Source organism: Periplaneta americana, chromosome 17 (assembly GCF_040183065.1).
Source record: "Periplaneta americana isolate PAMFEO1 chromosome 17, P.americana_PAMFEO1_priV1, whole genome shotgun sequence".
NCBI lineage: Eukaryota > Metazoa > Arthropoda > Insecta > Blattodea > Blattidae > Periplaneta > Periplaneta americana.
The window spans coordinates 105101206-105121003 of record NC_091133.1 but is presented as its reverse complement, the minus strand read 5'-3'; the positions used below and the strand labels follow the sequence as shown (position 1 = coordinate 105121003).

At 36.5% G+C, this 19798-nt stretch overlaps 1 protein-coding gene across 2 annotated transcripts in view; it reads right to left on the bottom strand.

Annotated features, from left to right (window-relative positions):
* LOC138692899 (F-box only protein 33-like) overlaps positions 1-19798 on the bottom strand; it is a 47136-nt gene that overhangs the window by 9765 nt on the left and 17573 nt on the right. Inside the window, exons 5-7 of one of the 2 annotated variants that reach the window (XR_011330157.1) lie at positions 17027-17207; positions 13690-13829; positions 11426-11661 (exon numbers count right to left, since the gene is read on the bottom strand). Coding sequence is in view for 1 of the 2 variants with exons in the window: in XM_069816222.1 (XP_069672323.1) it covers positions 11527-11661; positions 13690-13829; positions 17027-17207 (456 nt within the window). In the remaining variant the exon portion in view is untranslated. Of the gene's footprint in view, positions 1-8138; positions 11662-13689; positions 13830-17026; positions 17208-19798 lie in introns of those variants that run through there. The other variant, XM_069816222.1, reaches the window with a different exon arrangement.

Genomic DNA, 19798 nt, shown 5'->3' with positions numbered 1-19798 from the left:
GAATTTTTTTTTATTTTATTGGGTTATTTTACGACGCTGTATCAACATCTAGGTTATTTAGCGTCTGAATGATATGAAGGTGATAATGCCGGTGAAATGAGTCCAGGGTCCCGCACCGAAAGTTACCCGGCATTTGCTCGTATTGGGTTGAGGGAAAACCCCGGAGAAAACCTCAACCAGGTAACTTGCCCCGACTGGGATTCGAACCTGGGCCACCTGGTTTCGCAGCCAGACGCGCTGACCGTTACTCCACAGGTGTGGACTCTTAGATGGATAAAATTATTCAAGTACATTTTGTTACAGAACTGTATCAATATTTCAATTTTAAGTTACATTTAACCCGAAAACCTTAAACCTAAGTGTGGTCTGTGTGGTAATATAATAATCAGATAATTCGTATCATGTTTCATATTTTAAAATTAGCAACATTTTGATTTAAACAGTGAAAAATAATTTTTGTGATACTGATTACAAGTATGTTATTTGGGGACAGTTGCTCAATGTTTCTATTTTGTTTTGTAAGATTAAAATCACAAGACTTTCCATAATAATAATAATAATAATAATAATAATAATAATAATAATAATAATAATAATAATAATAATAATAATAATAATAATAATCCGTGGCGCTACAGCCCGTGAAGGGCCAAGACCGACCAGCCGGCTGCTGGCCTCATGCCCACATGTCGAAGCAGAGGTGGACGATCATCAAACCAGAATGGAGGTATTGTGTGGTTAGCACGATGATCCTCCCAGCCGTTATAGCTGGCATTCGTAACCAGATTTCGCTACCTATCGTAGCTCCCCAAGTGCATCACGATGCTGGATGGGCACCGGTCCCATACACTGGCCGAAATTTCATGAGAAAATTTCTTCCCTCATGAGGACTCAAACCAGGGTGCATTCCGCAGCGCGAGTCGTAGGCAGGATGCCTTAGACCGCGACGCCACGGCGCGGGACCAAGACTTTCCATAGATGATATAAATGTAACACATTTACACGAAAACGACTTGTAACATGGATCTATCCTATCATATGTATTACATACAAATCTCTCAATGGCTATGGCCCGAATTAGTTTAGATTTTTTAAGTTCTGGAGAGAAAATAGGAACTTACATGATTTGAATAATATTAAGGTGGGGAGGGATCGTAACTGAACAGATTCTTCGACTAACAGAGGTTCGTACCTTCAGTAAAACAGGTGTTGAAAAGTCTTTCACTTCACTACGAAACTGTCATATGAAGCAATGTCCACTGTCTAATTATGTAATTATTTTCAGATTCTTGCCATTGTGATGTAATTGTGCAACGTTTAAAGTAACAACTGAGATAAGAGGGTATTTTATTATTGATGGTTGTTGTTAAGGCTACTGTCCCAAGACATATTGGAACGTCATAAATGACATAAGGCATCACTCATGTGGTAACTAAGCCAGGAGAAATGGGATAGGGTGGCCAGTTCCTTTTCCCCTCCATTACCGAGCAGTAATATATTACACTAACCAGACTTCAGATGCATACAAACAATTGTCCTTCCTCGGACACATATCGTCAAGTGAGATGTACTGCTTGATAATAGATGTACAAATCAGCCAGAATCTCAATTAGAGTACTAGTACTGATGGGTAAGAATGCGAAAAACTGTACGTAATCTTGTGAATATTAAAAGAAACTGCATGACACAAAAGTACCAAATTTAGCACTCAACCTTGATGTATAAAACTTCGGCAAGGTATATGGATAGTTTACAAACTTCGGTTTGCTTACACAGATTGTGGGATAGTCATCATGTTTCCTATCTACATATAATATATTATAAATTAAGCTTCCCTTATGAAAAGGTTGCCATATTTGACAAAGCGTATTACATATAATTTGGAAACACACCTAAAAGGGAATGTGATTTACATTTGAAATGGTTAGGGAATCGAATATACAAAATGTCAGAAAAATTTACATCTAAGTAGCGTTTGTGCTCATTTGTTTTATTATTTACAATGACTATTTAACTCATTTAATGTAGACCAATAACATTTAAGAATGTGTTCATATAAACCAATCATAAACGCGATTCTTTTAAGTATTTATTGCTATATTATTGTCATTGTTAGTATTACCACCTCGTTACTGAAAGTGCGTAAGAATCAGTATGCAGTGGAAATAGTCATGCTAATATCAATTGAAAAGAACGAAGTTCCTTCACAATTTAATTCTGAGAGTGTATATTTAAATAAAGTTTAATTTATAGTTCGTGTTTTGGTTATAAAATCTGCTTGCTTTATTGTTAATATATTTTGTTTCAGAAAATAAAACTAAGGTAGGTCATGTAAAACAGCAATGACATATCCGCAATGATCAAGGTCTAAAATGCACGATTGTAGGTAAGTTAATTAATACTTATATTTTATTAACGTATTTCGTGGTTTTATTAATTATTTCTGTTTCTTGAAATGGTCCAAATTAATACCAGTCAATGTTTTGTAATTTTTCCAAATTGAAAGAATATGTTTGAATATGTATCAAATATCTGTTTCACAGCACGTGTTTCGATCACTAAAAAGAACACCCTCAAAATATGGTTTATGTAGTAACAAGTTGTTGTAAAAGTAAATTAAAAAAGTAATGTTACTCATGGAGGGATTTACCAGAATATTTATAGTATGACATGAAATATTTTAAGAACATTATTCCTAAATAGTGTAAAAAATATAAAAAAATACTAGTTTTGCAATCAGGAAAGTTTATTTAAGAATATCAAAACAAAATACTGCCAAAATTAATTTTATTTGCAGTTTATTTTGATAATGTCGCGAAAACCAATACATATACAAAGTAGGCAGTCTGTGGACGATCATTCTCACAATGAAGAAATCACTATCATTGACAATGTTTCTCCAACAATCTCTGCAGTGAACAAACCGAAGCTTTAGGAAAAAGTGACACACGCAGATCTGTGAAAATATGTAATCAATATTTTTATTGTGCACGTGGTGCAGGCAAACACGTAGTACCTAAACAGAGTAAATAAAAAGGTACTATTTATTGTACCATTTTGTGAAGCACTGAGTATTTCAGAAGCTCATTTTATATTGCGGAAGTGTAGAAACAACACTCAGACTTGTGCACCACTCATTCCTACGTAAGCAGAACGAGACACAACTTGAGGCCCGATTGGTCAAGTGTCAAGCTAGGGGTTATGCAAGGCGAGATCACAATAAAACAGTGAAATGAAGCTACAGTGGCAACAGTGAAACTCCTGTTGAGCAGTGCACTCGAGGTTGGCAGGCATGTGTGTCGTCACAATTGAGCAAACGCAGTCCTCGATGTGGAGTAAGGGGACTCACCTCTTACGCTCGACACGCATTTATTTCTCACAATGAAAACACAGGGCATGGTACCACTCGGTCGTGTTTCAAGCACATGAAGGGGTCTTGTACTGAAACGTGGATTTGTGCCTCTTTTAAGTTCTGATTTCTGAATTATCATGGTTAGACATTCTCATGTTAGTCTCCTTGTATGTTGATAGAGTATCCTGAGATTAATCTTTGGACTTGACTTCTTAAATATTAAGAGCTATTCATCTCTCCTCCAAGAAAGAAGTAAATGTGAAATGAAAGAGATGATATAATAAAGGGTCCAAAGTGAGAAGTTTACACAATGCTATTTTTTTGCAATAATAATTCATAAATGAGAAATATCTTATAAAAGAAGGGAGAGAGGAAGAGGAGACTATAACGAGAGAGAAAGACTGATAAAAAGAGCAGAAAATAAGTATAAAAAAGGAGAGAGAGGGAGAGAGAGAAAATGGGAGGGAGTGAGGAGAAATGTGAATAAGGGTAGTGAATCAGAAGAGGATGTTGAGACTGTAGATAGACGTGTTTGAAAACGTCCACCGACTCTTGAGGACTTCAAGGGAATTAAATCTGTCAACATAAGCAAGTTTAGACTTATTCCTATGAATGATGAGTAAAAAAAATAAAAAAAAATAAAAATTAATATGTCTAAGTGTTTATATTTGTCGCCTGAACAGAAGGGAGAAAGTGAGAAGAAAAGCAAGAGGAAATTCTTCCTTTATTACGCATTCTCTCTTGAAGGAGTGAAAAGGAAGAATGATAAGAAAAGGGACGAAAGAGGAAAATGAAAAAGGAGAGAAGATAATGGAAAACAAACGTAAAAGGAGAGAAGAGAAGAATGAAAATCGGAGAAGAAAAGTGAAAAAGGAGGAAAGAGGAGAATGAAAAACAGAGAGGAGGAAAAGGAGGAAAGTGAAAGAGGAGGGAAGAGGAGAATGAAAAACGGAGAAGAAAAGTGAAAAAGGAGAATGAAAAACAGAGAGGAGGAAAAGGAAGAAAGTGAAAGAGGAGGGAAGAGGAGAATGAAAAACGGAGAAGAAAAGTGAAAAAGGAGAATGAAAAACAGAGAGGAGGAACGTGAAAGAGGAGAGAAGAGGAGAATGAAAAACGGAGAAGAAAAGTAAAAAAGGAGGGAAGAGGAGAATGAAAAACAGAGAAAAAAGTAAAAAAGTAGGGAAGAGGAGAATGAAAAACAGGGAGGAGGAAAAGGAGGAAAGTGAAAGAGGAGAAAAGAGGAGAATGAAAAACGAAGAAAAGTGAAAAAGGAGGGAAGAGGAAAATGAAAAACAGAAAATAGTGAAAAGTAGGGAAGAGGAGAATGAAAAACAGACGAAAAAAGGAAGGAAAGTGAAAGAGGAGAGAAGAGGAGAATGAAAAACAGGGAGGAGGAAAAGGAGGAAAGTGAAAGAGGAGAGAAGAGGAGAATGAAAAACGGAGAAGAAAAGTGAAAAAGGAGGTAAGAGGAAAATGAAAAACAGAAAAAAGTGAAAAAGTAGGGAAGAGGAGAATGAAAAACAGAGAAGAGAAAAAGAAGGAAAGTGAAAAAAGAGAGAAGACAATGGAAAACAAACGTAACAGGAAAAGAAAGTGAAAAAGGAGAGAAGAGAAGAATGAAAAACAGAGAAGAAAAGTGAAAAAGGAGGGTAGAGAATGAAAAAGAGAGGAGAAAGAGGAAAGTGAAAAGGGGGGAAAAGGAGAATGAAAAACAGAGAGGAGAAAGAGAAAATCAAAGAGAAAAGAGGAAAATAAAAAAGGAGAGAAGAGGAGAATGAAAACAGAAGAAATGAGAAGATGAAAAAGGAGAGGAGATAGAAAAACAGAGAGAAAAAATAGGAGAAATATGAAAAAGGAGATAACAAAATAATAGAAAACTGAGAGGAGAAAGAGGAGGAAAATGAAAAAGGACAGGAGACTCAAAAACAGAAAGGAGAAAAAAAATGAAAAAACAGAAAGGAGAAAGAGAAGGAATGAAAAAAGAAACTGAAAAAAGGAGAGAAGAAAAAGAAAAAGAGGAGGCATCACAAAAGAAAGATGAAAACTAAGTGAAAGAGAGAATAAAAATCTGAAAGAAAGTAATACAAAATAGATAATACAGGAGAGAAGAGGAGAATGAAAAACAGAGAGGGCAAAAACGAGGAGAGAGAGCGATGGTTGCCATGGTACCAGGCCCTGCCGTAGCACGCACACAGGTGTTATTGCAAGATGAAGGAACAGAACCTACAGGCTCCTCGTGGGCGAGTGCATGAGTAGGCCAGCCAGACAGTTCGCACGGTGCCTGGTAGGCCTGCTCTCTGCAGCCAGGAGGAGGCAGCAGCAGCGGCGGCTAAAAACTAGGAACTATATCACAAGTGTGCAACTAGGTGCGTTGTTGTACACATTCGATGTTAATGAGCCTGCTGCAGGCTAACTACGTATTGTGTTCAGACCGACACTCACCTACATGTGCTGCTGCCCCTCTCTGGTGTCGGACATAACAACTAGAGATCTATCAGGTACCGAGTGTTGTTCCACTCTAGTCGCAAGGAGCAGACAGCGGTGTCACAACATCAGAGTATGGGTCAGGAGTGGAGTATCAGCTTCCGAATTATACAGAACTTCATTACAGCCAGAGACATACAGATGCCATCAATTGCTAACGTAAAATGTAAATACAGTCAACCTATGCGGACTTGCATATTGCGTTCACTAAATCCAAAGTGTCTCTCCTCTAACCTTAAATGACAGGAATGAGTGAAATTGTGAACAAGAAAATAAAATCTATACTTACTTACAAACGGCTTTTAAGGAACCCGGAGGTTCATTGCCGCCCTCACATAAGCCCGCCATTGGTCCCTATCCTGTGCAAGATTAATCCAGTCTCTATCATCATACCCCACCTCCCTCAAATCCATTTTAATATTATCCTCCCATCTACGTCTCGGCCTCCCTAAAGGTCTTTTTCCCTCCGGTCTCCCAACTAACACTCTATATGCATTTCTGGATTCGCCCATACGTGCTACATGCCCTGGCCATCTCAAACGTCTGGATTTAATGTTCCTAATTATGTCAGGTGAAGAATACAATGCGTGCAGTTCTGTGTTGTGTAACTTTCTCCATTCTCCTGTAACTTCATCCCGCTTAGCCCCAAATATTTTCCTAAGCACCTTATTCTCAAACACCCTTAACCTATGTTCCTCTCTCAGAGTGAGAGTCCAAGTTTCACAACCATACAGAAGAACCGGTAATATAACTGTTTTATAAATTCTAACTTTCAGATTTTTTGACAGCAAACTAGATGATGAAAAGCTTCTCAACCGAATAATAACACGCATTTCCCATATTTATTCTGCGTTTAATTTCCTCCCGAGTGTCATTTATATTTGTTACTGTTGCTCCAAGATATTTGAATTTTTCCACCACTTCGAAGGATAAATCTCCAATTTTTATATTTCCATTTCGTACAATATTCTGGTCACGAGACATAATCATATACTTTGTCTTTTCGGGATTTACTTCTAAACCTATCGCTTTACTTGCTTCAAGTAAAATTTCCGTGTTTTCCCTAATCGTTTGAGGAGTTTCTCCTAACATATTCACGTCATCCGCATAGACAACTAACTGATGTAATTGCGTTCACTAAATCCGAAGTGTCTCTCCTCTAACCTTAAATGACAGGAATAAGTGAAATTGTGAACAAGAAAATAATATCTATACAGTAATTAAAATATTTCATTTTTGTGGAATGGATTACTCACAGTTGATTTATTTAAAGTATGCTGTCGACCTAGTCTGCTTGTGAAAGATCACGTTCAATGTCACTTATAATATTCACTTTAGCTTCCAAAGAATAGTACATTATGCAACGAGCCTATAATGGTAGTAATTAAGACGCGAGTATGTTTGTTTATGAAACGAGCGCGAGTTTCATAATTTTCATATGAGCATTTTAATTACCATTATAGGCAAGTTTCATACGACTTTTTATGCTCGACCATATTTCTAACTTGAAATTATTCATAAGTATTCATGTTATGGTTATGTAAGTGAGGAGTGGGACTGACCTGAATTGTGAGATGTGCGCAGACGCGAAAGTATTGATTTTTTCCGAGGCACGAATGTCATTGACCTTGATATAATCTAGAGAATAACATGAACATTAGGCTTGATATAACCTGGAAATTGATTTAGAATTGAAAAACGAGATGAAAAATTGAATTTATTTGAATATTATTTACAATGAACACTAATTATTATAGTAACAGAACATAACCTGCTGTGACAGTATTGGATTTCCAGCCTCCGTGACTTTTCGCTAATTGTCTTTTGATTGCATATCCGAGAATAATCGATACTCGCGGTTTTATAATGGGGTACAATGGTGATTTCTCATTGGCTGAACAACTGAATTATAATGAATAGGCGTACTTTAATGAGGTACATTAAAGGGCTACTACCAGGTGTATAATTACTACATTTCGGCATGGTCGAGCATAAAACATTTACGCTTCAACATTTTTATACAGTACATTCACTGTTCGAACACTAGAAACAGACTGATCAGGTAGAAATGACATTTGCTGTTATGGTGTGACTGTATACTCAGCCTTGGAATTTCCCGGGTCACTCACAGGGAGTTGGGGTTTGAAAGCCATCGGAATCTTATTTCACTTATGCTCTGGACATAATGTTCGTCCCCTTTTAATAAAAGAAGACAATTTAATTTTCCGTTGTTTCGATGCTATCCGGGATAATGGAAATGTTTCTGAGAACAAAAGGCAACCCTTTGACGGTGGAGGATTAGAAATAACATTAGAGTAGTGTGCCTAAGAAAAAAAATGGCAACCCTCAATGGTGGAGTGAGGCAAGGTCGTCACACGTTGCCTGGATTTACAGTACAGCTCATTGTCTAGGAATCACTAATCCTACCTTTGTCCTTTGACTACAGGAATAAGAAACTTAGAATGTTGTTTTCAACACATTCTTTCAATTTTATACAAGAAGGTCTAAGACTTTGTCAGGATACAATTCTTGAAACTACAATTTTTAAGGTTCACTATAAACAGAAACTTTTTAATGTATGCAGGTTGGCACCAACGTTTTAGGTTCACTATAGCTGAATGTTCACTATAACCAAGTTCACTATATCCAGAGTCGACTGTATTAATGTTTTCAGTACGATTTTTTTATCTAAAAATTTGTTCATTTTTTAATTTTTAACTTTACACCAGAAACTTTAGAATAAATTTGCTGTACTAGCAATTGGTGCCAAAAAACTAGACTAAAATTAATTAAATATAAATTTAAAAGTGGAATAATGAATACAATATAAACTATAACAACTTCGTAGGTTATACTAAAAAAAAAAAGTAATTAGAAATCTTTGAAAGTTACAACTTCTTAAGACAGTACCCTTAATTCCTTGTCTCGTGTAAATCAGAGATGGAGAATTCTGCCTACAGATCACTTGTAATGAAGTGTAGTCCGCTGGTAGGTAAACAATACTACTCATATTACTGATCACAACTGAATAAGGGGAAATGACTTATGAAAATGAGAGATTTCTTTTACATTAATAAAAAAGTCATAGAAATTACTCCACACAGATTGGAAATATGATGGTGGCATTGACAACTTCAGTTTTCCTACAGTACTAGTGAAAGATAATGTATATGCATCCATCTTATGATCAACTTCATCAAGTATGTTTTTTTAAACGCAATATTCATTACAATTACGTAATAAACTGTTCTTCTGCAAGATTGACGTAACTTTATTATTTCCTGTGATTATATATTCACATGGGTTTCTAGGAATATCAACATGCTGCCTTATTATTAATAAAGTGGTACTCCCTTTTTAAGTGGCAAATAAAGGAAGTTTTAATGACTGGTCAATTGGTGCTGTATTCCTAAGACTTCCTCCTATAATTCTGTCATAATATGTGTGTGAATACAGTCTCATGGCATATCCTTCCTGTTTTTGCTGCTTGTATAAAATTCTGAACCAAATATTTTAATTTCTGACAGTATGAAAGTTATTGTAATCTGAGATAATCAAAGTTTATTAAATTTTCTTAAATTTTAATAATATGAAAGTTACAATTTTCAGTTTGTTTTCTTGAAAGTTTGCGATATAAATACATATGAAACATTTTTTTTTAAATTTTAGTTCAACTTTGTATTATATGGAAGTTGCTCAATTATGTTACAATATGGGAGTGTGGCACGAACATGAAGACTAACATCTCTAAAATTTCACTTTATAAATGACATTGTCGAATATTACTTCCCGTAATAAAGCAATTTTCCTCGCATTCTGTTAACTCTCGCTATAATGAGGTTCAACTCTAAAGCTTTGATAGATGAAAACCATTTTACATTTAAAAACTCATAAAAGAAGCTGCACTCAACTCTTGATATTATGTGTGCACCAATTTAAGAAGCCAGAGATGTTAGAAGAGGACATATGATATTCATGAGAAGTTCCAGTCCATTCATAAAGAAATATTTGGGTGAAACACTATAACCCAAGAATTGTTATTTGGTCTTCAAATAAAAAAAATAACGAAGATTTAAAGTTATATGCACTCCACTCAAATCTGACTTCTGATTTATTTGACACAAACTGCAAGAAAAACATAAATGGTTTAAAAAATATTTACATTACAAAATTTTACAATTCAACTTCACACACAGTATTTACTAAAACAGTAAAACTTAAAAAATGATCGTTCAAGCTAGCTCTTAATCTCATAGAAATGCACACAGTATCCCTGTCTGCTCCTACAGGTTGGAATGACACGTTATAACAAAGCCCTGCACTCGCTTACAGGCTGTAATACTGCTCGATCGGTCTATCAGACCTGTACTGTTGGCAGGATGTTCACATGGAACTCCGTTATTATTAAAGAGAGATTTTTTTATTTTGTCTTCTAACTTTGTGGACGTAAGTAGATTCTCTCCTAAGTCTATCCCTGCAACCTCTACAGGTGCTGGCGTTAAGGGACTGGAAGATCAGGGCTCGCACAGTCAAGAATTGGCGCACACTGGATTGCTAACAGGGGGAAACTCCCCCCTGTCTTATAGGGGAGAAACCCCCGCCCAGCAGTCCGGTATGCTGGTTGTCCCCCCGAACCCACTCACGTCCACTGCAGCGTACTAGATGCTACGAATATCACAGATGTTTGGTAGTACAAAGTTAACTTTGAGCAGCAACACCCTAACCGCCATAATAAAAATATTCAACAAGTCCCTCTCTCTGGAATGTTCCACTAAGACTAACTGTAAAAACCGCCCAATGGTCAAGGGAGGGGGTGACTCCCAAACCCTCAGGGCACACTACAGGGTGTCTGTGGTGTTACTTAAGAGTACTTCGAAGGTTAGTTGCGTGGCAAGCATCAGAACGGCACTGGACAGCATAGAGCATTTCCTTGCCTACACCAATTTTTCAACAATAGAAATAGAATTTCAATGTCGGCGCATGGATCAGGTGTATGTTCAGTCTTGCAGGTATTTATATATACAATTCATAAGAGAAAAAACTCCCAGAACTCAACGATGGGGAACAGCAAGAATTCTCTACTTGTGGACAGATGGAACCCGATGACAATTAGAGGGGAGGTGACTGATTAGGTGATATATTGACCACCAGCAATGACTAGCAGTTGTGTCACCTGTCCACAAGTCATATTGCAGTGCCGTGTCAGGTACGATCATTGTTCTGGCTTCTACTGACATAATTATACGTCTTTGTTTCTAAGAGTTTGTTAAATTGGCAGAGCTGTAGCTCAGCCTCGTACAGACACACAACTAACCTGTCGACAAAACCACCATGCGCTCACAACTCCCTTTTGTTTCGTAGCAATCTGCATCCACTCTACATTCATGCTTTTCTCTCCATACACAAGGAATTTTCCTCTTTTAAGATTAACTGCCTTCATTATTAACTCTCGTGTTCTTCTTTCGGCATTTGGCAAAAAAAATATATATATTAGTATATACATGAACCTGGAACACCTACCAGTATATAATTTAAAAGTACTCCAAAGTTGCTACATACAAGCTAGTGACTGGTTGATTGTGCTCTTACATCGCGCTCTGCAGCTGCTGCTACGCTACAGGACATGGGGGGAGGGAGAGGTTGCCGCCCACGCATTCGTCGAGTATCAGTCTGCAACCTCCAAGTCTTCATTACAATTCCTGATCCCTCAGAACTACCGGCAGGATAAATTCATCTGAGTCGCCGCCTGTCGGGTTGAGGATCACATCATGCAGCTCGGAGTCTGGGAGAGGTGACCAGACCATGCCCAGTGCCTCACTCACCTCCTACAGAAAAGGAATGCCAAGAACAAGTAGAGATGTGTCATCACAGGAGGGACAGCAAGAAGTACTTTTCTACAGTGTTGCTAGACATACAATAACTGTGGTATTCATATACTAGTACAATGCACCACTAATGTACACAAAACATACAATAGTTTTAGCAGCAATGAAAATTTCCAGATTTTCAAAGTACATTCCCAGACATACATCACTCAATGATATCATTAAAAGATCTCTGACTTCTTGTGGCATCCCGTCTCTTTTGGAACCACCAGGTATCAGTCGCGTGGATGGTAAACGGCATGATGGTCTCACCTTAATTTCATGGTCTAGAGGAAAATCTTTAATTTGGGACTCACTTGCATTGACAGTCTAGCTCCATCTCACCTGCCGAATACCTTCAGATGCGCAGCATCTGCTGCTGAATTAGCCATGAAGAAGGAGGTCAATAAATATGCTCATCTTTAGACAATTATATCTTTGTCCCCTTTGCTGTGGAGACCTTCGGTCCTTGGAGTCATGACGCTAAAGTTTTGGTATCTCAAATCGGCCAAATTTTGATCTCCATTACTGGTGATCGTCGTTGCACTACTTATTTGCGTCAACGCTTAAGTATTCCAATTCAACGTGGAAATGCAATGAGTGTTTTGGGTACTCTTCCCGAGTCCAGCCCTTTGGACGAACTCTTTCTCCTGTAAAATTTTTTATTCTGTGTGTAAATATTTCTGTTTAGTTTTACTTTATATAAACATCAGGCGGTTTCACATAAGTATAAAGATAGGAGTGCAACATCTCCTTCGAAGGGTGACCTTAACCCTTAAATTGGCAATGTTTCCTATAGGATACAACAGGTTAATAGGCCATATGCTACAATTTTAATAGAACAATAGAAAAAAACTGGTAGGAAAATTAAAATTTCACAATACTATAATATTGCACACATATAAAATATGGAAAAAAAATATACTATAATATGTAAGATTTTAATTTTGCAATCAGCATTATTATAAAAAATACTTCTACTTCTTCAAAGGGTCTGGGGAAAGAAACAGGTCTGCAAGAATGGGTGTTATTGTTAGGTTTTGATTAATTAATTAATTACATGCAAGAAGGTACTAACTCCATATTATATATTACATATTCTGTAACGACAAATGTTTTAACAATGGAAAATCGTTGTAACTCCTTCCTGAAGAGCGGAATTCTTGTCATAATAGTTTGAATCCTCTGCCAAGTCACCAAGATTGTGAAGTGTTCTGTTTTTTTAATTATTTTGTATTTAATTATACTTCGATGTTGAGTTTTGTTAATGAATGTTTGATAGATAGCGTTTAATATAAATTAAATTAAAATAAATGCTTGAATTCCTTGGGTGTTCTCCAATAAATGAGATATCACAGAGCTAGAACCGCATTGGCCTCTACCCTAAAATCCTTAGGATGGCAAGTTCACGAAGAAATCCACTGTCTCTCTACTGACGGTTCACATCAGCATTTTCCAATCTTTCCTATTTTCTGCCTTCCTCTTGGTCTCTGCATATGATCCACATATCTTAATGTCATCTATCGTCTGATATCTTCTTCTGCCCCAAACTCTTCTCCTGTTCACCATTCCTTCCAGTGCATCCTTCAGTAGGCAGTTTCTTCTCAGCCAGTGACCCAACCAATTCCTTTTTTCTCTTTCTGATCAGTTTCAGCATCATTCTTTCTTCACCCACTCTTTCCAACACAACTTAATTTCTTATTGTATCTCTCCACTTCACATGCTCTATTCTTCTCCATATCCACGTTTCAAATGCTTCTACTTGTTTCTCTTCACTTCGTCGTAATGTCCATGCTTCTGCCCCATACAATGCCACACTTCACACAAAGCACTTCACGTAACAACACGAGCTATTAGCTCTGGAAATCTACAAGGCTATTTTACTTCCACCCTGTATATTATTTATTTAAGTGAATGGAATGGTAAGTCTTCCCTGAAGAGAATAAAGACCCCGCGACTATTACATTTCCAATACATTCTGCTACTCACATATTGTAGGGAGAGCTCCTGGTTGTTGCTGGTATAGTCCATATCATACAGAATGTCTTGTGCTGCAATGTTCAGAGTCTTGAGGGTATGTCCCCGCAGCCGGGCAATGGCCACCAGGTTGTCCACATAATATTTGTAGCCTGCAACACACGAACGAAACAAAATTTCTCATGTTCTATAATTAACATACCTGACCCACAGCCACTTCAGAATTTCATTGTTCTGTCATTCTTAATCAGGATAAGGGGATTCACAGAAAACTGGTTAAGTAAGCCATGAAGTACATACTAACTTTCATCATTGTAACAAAATAACCAACTCTTACCAAACTTTGATTTAATCATTACATTTTTAAAACGGTTAAGTATTAATTTCATAAATACTTGCAGAAGGATGTGACAATAACTAAAACCCGGATCATTAGGCACTATAAAGTAGTAATTGCTACTTCGTATATACTTAACCACACCCCCATATGTAACAGATAATTCTGAATATTTAAGCATGATGTGGGAAGCAACACATATATTGCACCTTAGAATAATACTGTTCTACAATAACTACCAAAAGTTACGTAAAGATTAATTTTTGGTCCTACAGAACGTATGTGTTATGGTAACAATGATTATTACTTACTTACTTACAAATGGCTTTTAAGGAACTCGAAGGTTCATTGCCGCCCTCACATAAGCCCGCCATTGGTCCCTATCCTGTGCAAGATTAATCCAGTCTCTATCATCATACCCCACCTCCCTCAAATCCATTTTAATATTATCCTACCATCTACGTCTCGGCCTCCCTAAAGGTCTTTTTCCCTCCGGTCTCCCAACTAACACTCTATATGCATTTCTGGATTCGCCCATACGTGCTACATGCCCTGCCCATCTCAAACGTCTGGATTTAATGTTCCTAATTATGTCAGGTGAAGAATACAATGCGTGCAGTTCTGTGTTGTGTAACTTTCTCCATTCTCCTGTAACTTCATCCCGCTTAGCCCCAAATATTTTCCTAAGCACCTTATTCTCAAACACCCTGAACCTATGTTCCTCTCTCAGAGTGAGAGTCCAAGTTTCACAGCCATACAGAACAACCGGTAATATAACTGTTTTATAAATCCTAACTTTCAGACTTTTTGACAGAAGACTAGATGACAAAAGCTTCTCAACTGAATAATAACACGCATTTCCCATATTTATTCTGTGTTTAATTTCCTCCCGAGTGTCATTTATATTTGTTACTGTTGCTCCAAGATATTTGAATTTTTCCACCTCTTCGAAGGATAAATCTCCAATTTTTATATTTCCATTTCGTACAATATTCTGGTCACGAGACATAATCATATACTTTGTCTTTTCGGGATTTACTTCCAAACCGATCGCTCTACTTGCTTCAAGTAAAATTTCCGTGTTTTCCTTAATCGTTTGTGTATTTTCTCCTAATATATTCACGTCATCCGCATAGACAAGAAGCTGATGTAACCCGTTCAATTCCAAACCCTGCCTGTTATCCTGAACTTTCCTAATGACATATTCTAGCGCGAAGTTAAAAAGTATAGGTGATAGTGCATCTCCCTGCTTTAGCCCGCAGTGAATTGGAAAAGCATCAGATAGAAACTGACCTATACGGACTCTGCTGTATGTTTCACTGAGACACATTTTAATTAATCGAACTAGTTTCTTGGGAATACCAAATTCAATAAGAATATCATATAATACTTCCCTCTTAACCGAGTCATATGCCTTTTTGAAATCTATGAATAACTGATGTACTGTACCCTTATACTCCCATTTTTTCTCCATTATCTGTCGAATACAAAAAATCTGATCAATAGTCGATCTATTACGCCGAAAACCGCACAATGATTATTAGAGCAGAAAAAAACATATATTCTATAGGACCAAAAATTAATCTTTACCTAGATTCTTTGCCCAACAGTGCATATTACTGTAGAATCACGGCCACTAAGTCACTCAATTGAGTGCGCTCCTCGTATAATGGCAGTTGACTTAATATGTGTCAGCATACATGTCGAACTTGGAGTCAGGCCACAATGGGAAAAATACTAGAAGAGAGAAATTCGATCTGGTGCTGTGGATTGAACTTCGGCGTAGCTCAGTGGTTAGAGCACTTGGTACATAGAACCAAGGACCCGGGTTCGATCCCCGGCACAGGAGCGAATTTTTCTCCTTTAATAATCATTGTTTAAGGGTTTTAGTGGCCACCCTACCCCATTATATCCCGGCTCATTTGTCTCATAAGTGGTGCCTTATGGTGGTGTATCACTTGTGAGGTTCACCTGTCTTAGGACAGCTGACTAAACAACAACGACAGTATTATTTTAGGGGTGCTATATTATGTTCAATCACAGAAGCCTTTAAAGAAAGACAAAACAAATTTAAGTGCAGTGTCTCTTGATAACCACCATTACAGTAACTTGCAGGTGTCATAGGCACGGCACACAGTTCAATAGGTAACTCCTTGCCTTCTTTAGTTATAATTAGATAAATACTGGAAGATTTAAACTTCGTAAAGTTGTAAACCATGCTTTCTCAACTGTAATGTACATCATGCTTACCCAAATATAGATATCACTTTTAGCTTATAATACCTATAAATCCGGGCTCTAGTAATGATATAAGATAACTCAACTGTAATTGAGGGGCGTTTTCACAAAACTCGTTATCTACAAAATCTTCTTTTTTTCAAGACATCTCTTTTCTAAAATACACAACTGTAGATACCGAGTTTTGAAAAATCTCTTTTATTTCAAGATCAATTTACTGATATACTTACCAATTTTAGCTTAATTCTGATAGCACCATTGGATTCTCCTGGCCCACAAACATAAGGATACGCTAAACCCTCAAAATCGAAAAAAATGTAGATAACGAGTTTTGTGAAAACACCACTCAATTGAGAATTGTGACTAATCCACCATAAACATTTCAGTAATATTACTTAAATTAACCAAACATTTCAAAATACATAACAACTAACACCCTGTGAGCGAATTATAAGAGACACAAGATATTTTTCTTACACATAAAAATTTCCAGATACTAAGAGGAGGCTGAAAATAAGAAAGACTGGAGAATGCTGCGTTTGCAGTGGAAGACCTGTCCCTGGGCAGAAAACTATGAATGAACAGAAATTTCCTTCAAAATTAGGAAGTCTAGCAATCTTGACAAAAAGATCATTTTATGTCACACCAAGAACGAAATAAGGAAGAGAAGGCCTGTTATGAGACCATACATACACACCATGAAGTGAAGAATTAGTAGCAAAAGCAATAACCCATAAACCCATAATCACGGAGTCAAAGAAGCAATGCACAGACCTAGGAGGATGATCTCCTCTAGCTTGGAGCACCGCCAGGCAGCCATGACCAGAGGGTCAGGTTCTTCAGCAGACTCCACCAAACAGTGTGATGCAGCTGATGCCAGCGAGTCAACCCACCACAGAGAACGCAGGCTCTTAGCATACCAGCTGGACAAGCGGTGCAGAGCAAGACTGTTTAGCTGAAACAGCCAAGTTCACAGCATATCACAAACTGGGCACATTACATCCATCTCGTCTACTTTACCAGCTGTTCAGCACTGCTGATCTGTTTCAGTGTAGATTTATCTACATCAGCAGAGTTACAGGCTACCGACTTAAGGTCTAGATGGAGGTAAGAGTTGTTCATCTTGCCACAGAAAAAGAAGAGGGAAGAAAAGACCCAGAGCTAAAGCTAAGAGTGTTTATTGTAAGCATTTAAGTACAAACAAACTTGCTGTTTCTATTCTTATCTTTTAATATTGGGTAACTAACATGGTTGCCTTCTTTGCTGCAAATTTTAACATTGACAGTTCCTTCTTTATTATTCCGCCATCATCTTCTAGATATTATGTAACTTGCTGAGTTGTTTGTTATAATTTATTTATTTACACAATCACAATATTTACAAATCTTTCTGTACCTAAAGTCTTACCTTTCTTCTCCATTCGTCCTTATTTATCTAGTTCAATTCTTCCAGTTCTCTTTCTCTCATCCCTATTCTCGTTACTTGCATCCATGAGTTTCGAGGCTTACCTCTATTTTTTCTGTCAGGTCACCATTTCAATAACTTTGTGGGTAAACTTTCCTCTGACATTTTTCTCACTTGCTTATAATAATTCAATTATTTATATCTCTCATAATCCAGGATATAATTCTTAAAATTCACTTTATCTCTTCAACTGTATTTCTAATCTTTTATAATCTTGAATATCTCGCTAACCACCTTAAAAACTCAATTTCTATTTGTTATAATACTGTTTTCGAATATAGAGATTACTTAAAAGGTCGGTATTAGGACTTTGTGCCTCACACTTTCAGTAATAATGAATTGACATAGGAACATAACTTTATAAAGGTAAATATATGTCTCATACATAATAAATTGTTTTCTGTTTATTTAAATTAATTTACTTGAACTAAAATCTGCTATGGCACTAAAATCGTCCTCCAGTGGCTTAAGGAGGGAAAGCTGGTGATCAACTAGATCTCCCAGCTAGGTCCAATGAACCTGTCGACCAACAGCAGGTGTGGTCCTCTAGACACTCTAGGGGTTGTGTGTGAATGAAGTAGCCACCAAAACGTTAAAAAATGGTGTTCACTTAAATCGGCTACAACTTGCCAATTAACAATGATAATATCTTTGAAAAATATTGGAGTATAAGAGGTCAAATGACTTTATTGTCAAATGCCAGGCATTAGAAAACAACAACAACATTCTTGTACAAATCTTCAGACAACAATTCTAGCAACTGCTACCTACTTCACGATTAAAGCGAATATAAAGAAAGTATTAGGTATGATGTAGAAAAAATATATACGTACAATTCTAAATAATAATGGGAATACCTGTTTTCAGTGTAATGACACTGAAAGAGCAGTACCCAGCAATTTTTCCGAAAATATCAGAGTTGTTAATCATTATTAATATGAAATAAAATCATTTTATTAACATATCAATGGTCTCCCTGGGGGAAGAAAAAAACACATAAAATAGTGATACAATGAAAGCTGACTGTAACTATATTTTAAATTATTTCTTTTCTTGTATAACACCGTGTAATAAATGGAATTATATAGGCTATATGTGTCCAAAAATATTTTACCAGAGAAATTAGATCTAAAATTATAATGTAACATAGTATAACTTGAAAATTTAGGCTACTCGTAGTGTGGAATATACAACAATACAGAACAATAATGCATAGTTAATGAAACAATATTAAACATAAGAATATCTTAAGATATCATTAAGAGAAAAATAAAAATACAGTCAACTTCTGATAATTCGTGTGTGGTTAAATAGATGTATGGGTAATCCTGATCCTTTTTTTTTTTTGAGGGGGGGGGGGGAAGACAAAGCAACGTCATTTCCGCTTTTACTCGATTTATTCTTTCTCTCTCTCTCTCTTAAGAAATTTGCGATCTAAAATTAGGAGAAAAAAAAAAAAAAAGAACAATCGTCTAAGAAACAAAAAAGGGGTGACAGATTATTTCTATTAAACAAATGTAATATTACATAATATTATATTGTTTCAAGATGTTTTGCATTATTTCACATTTTGCACTTAATTTTGAAGTGTATTTCTGTAACTGAATCTGTTGGAGTAACTTTTACTGGACTTAAAATAATAATGAAAAATGTTGCATATAATTCGCGATTTTCAATATTTCGCGGAAGTTCGTACATTAATTACTACGAATTATCGGGAGTCGACTGCACTAAATAGGGAATACTGGCTTACACACAAGTATAATAAACATGTCTGCCTCCTATCTAATAAATGTCTAAGCATATTCTGAAACATCGGTAGGATGCAGCACAGTCTTTGATTTCACACAGGAGACAATTTCAAAGTCGAGAGTTATTTATATAAATAAAACTATACCTCTAACAGAAAAATTGTTAGGCAAACATATTACATCTTACAGATACGTATGAGAAAGACTCCTAAAAACTGACATATCTTACTCTTAAAGAACAGAGCAAACAAAAATACTTTATTTTTCTACAAAAATTTATTATTTAAAAAATGAGGTCTCCAATAGTAATTTATGCACAAATTTTAAGGCT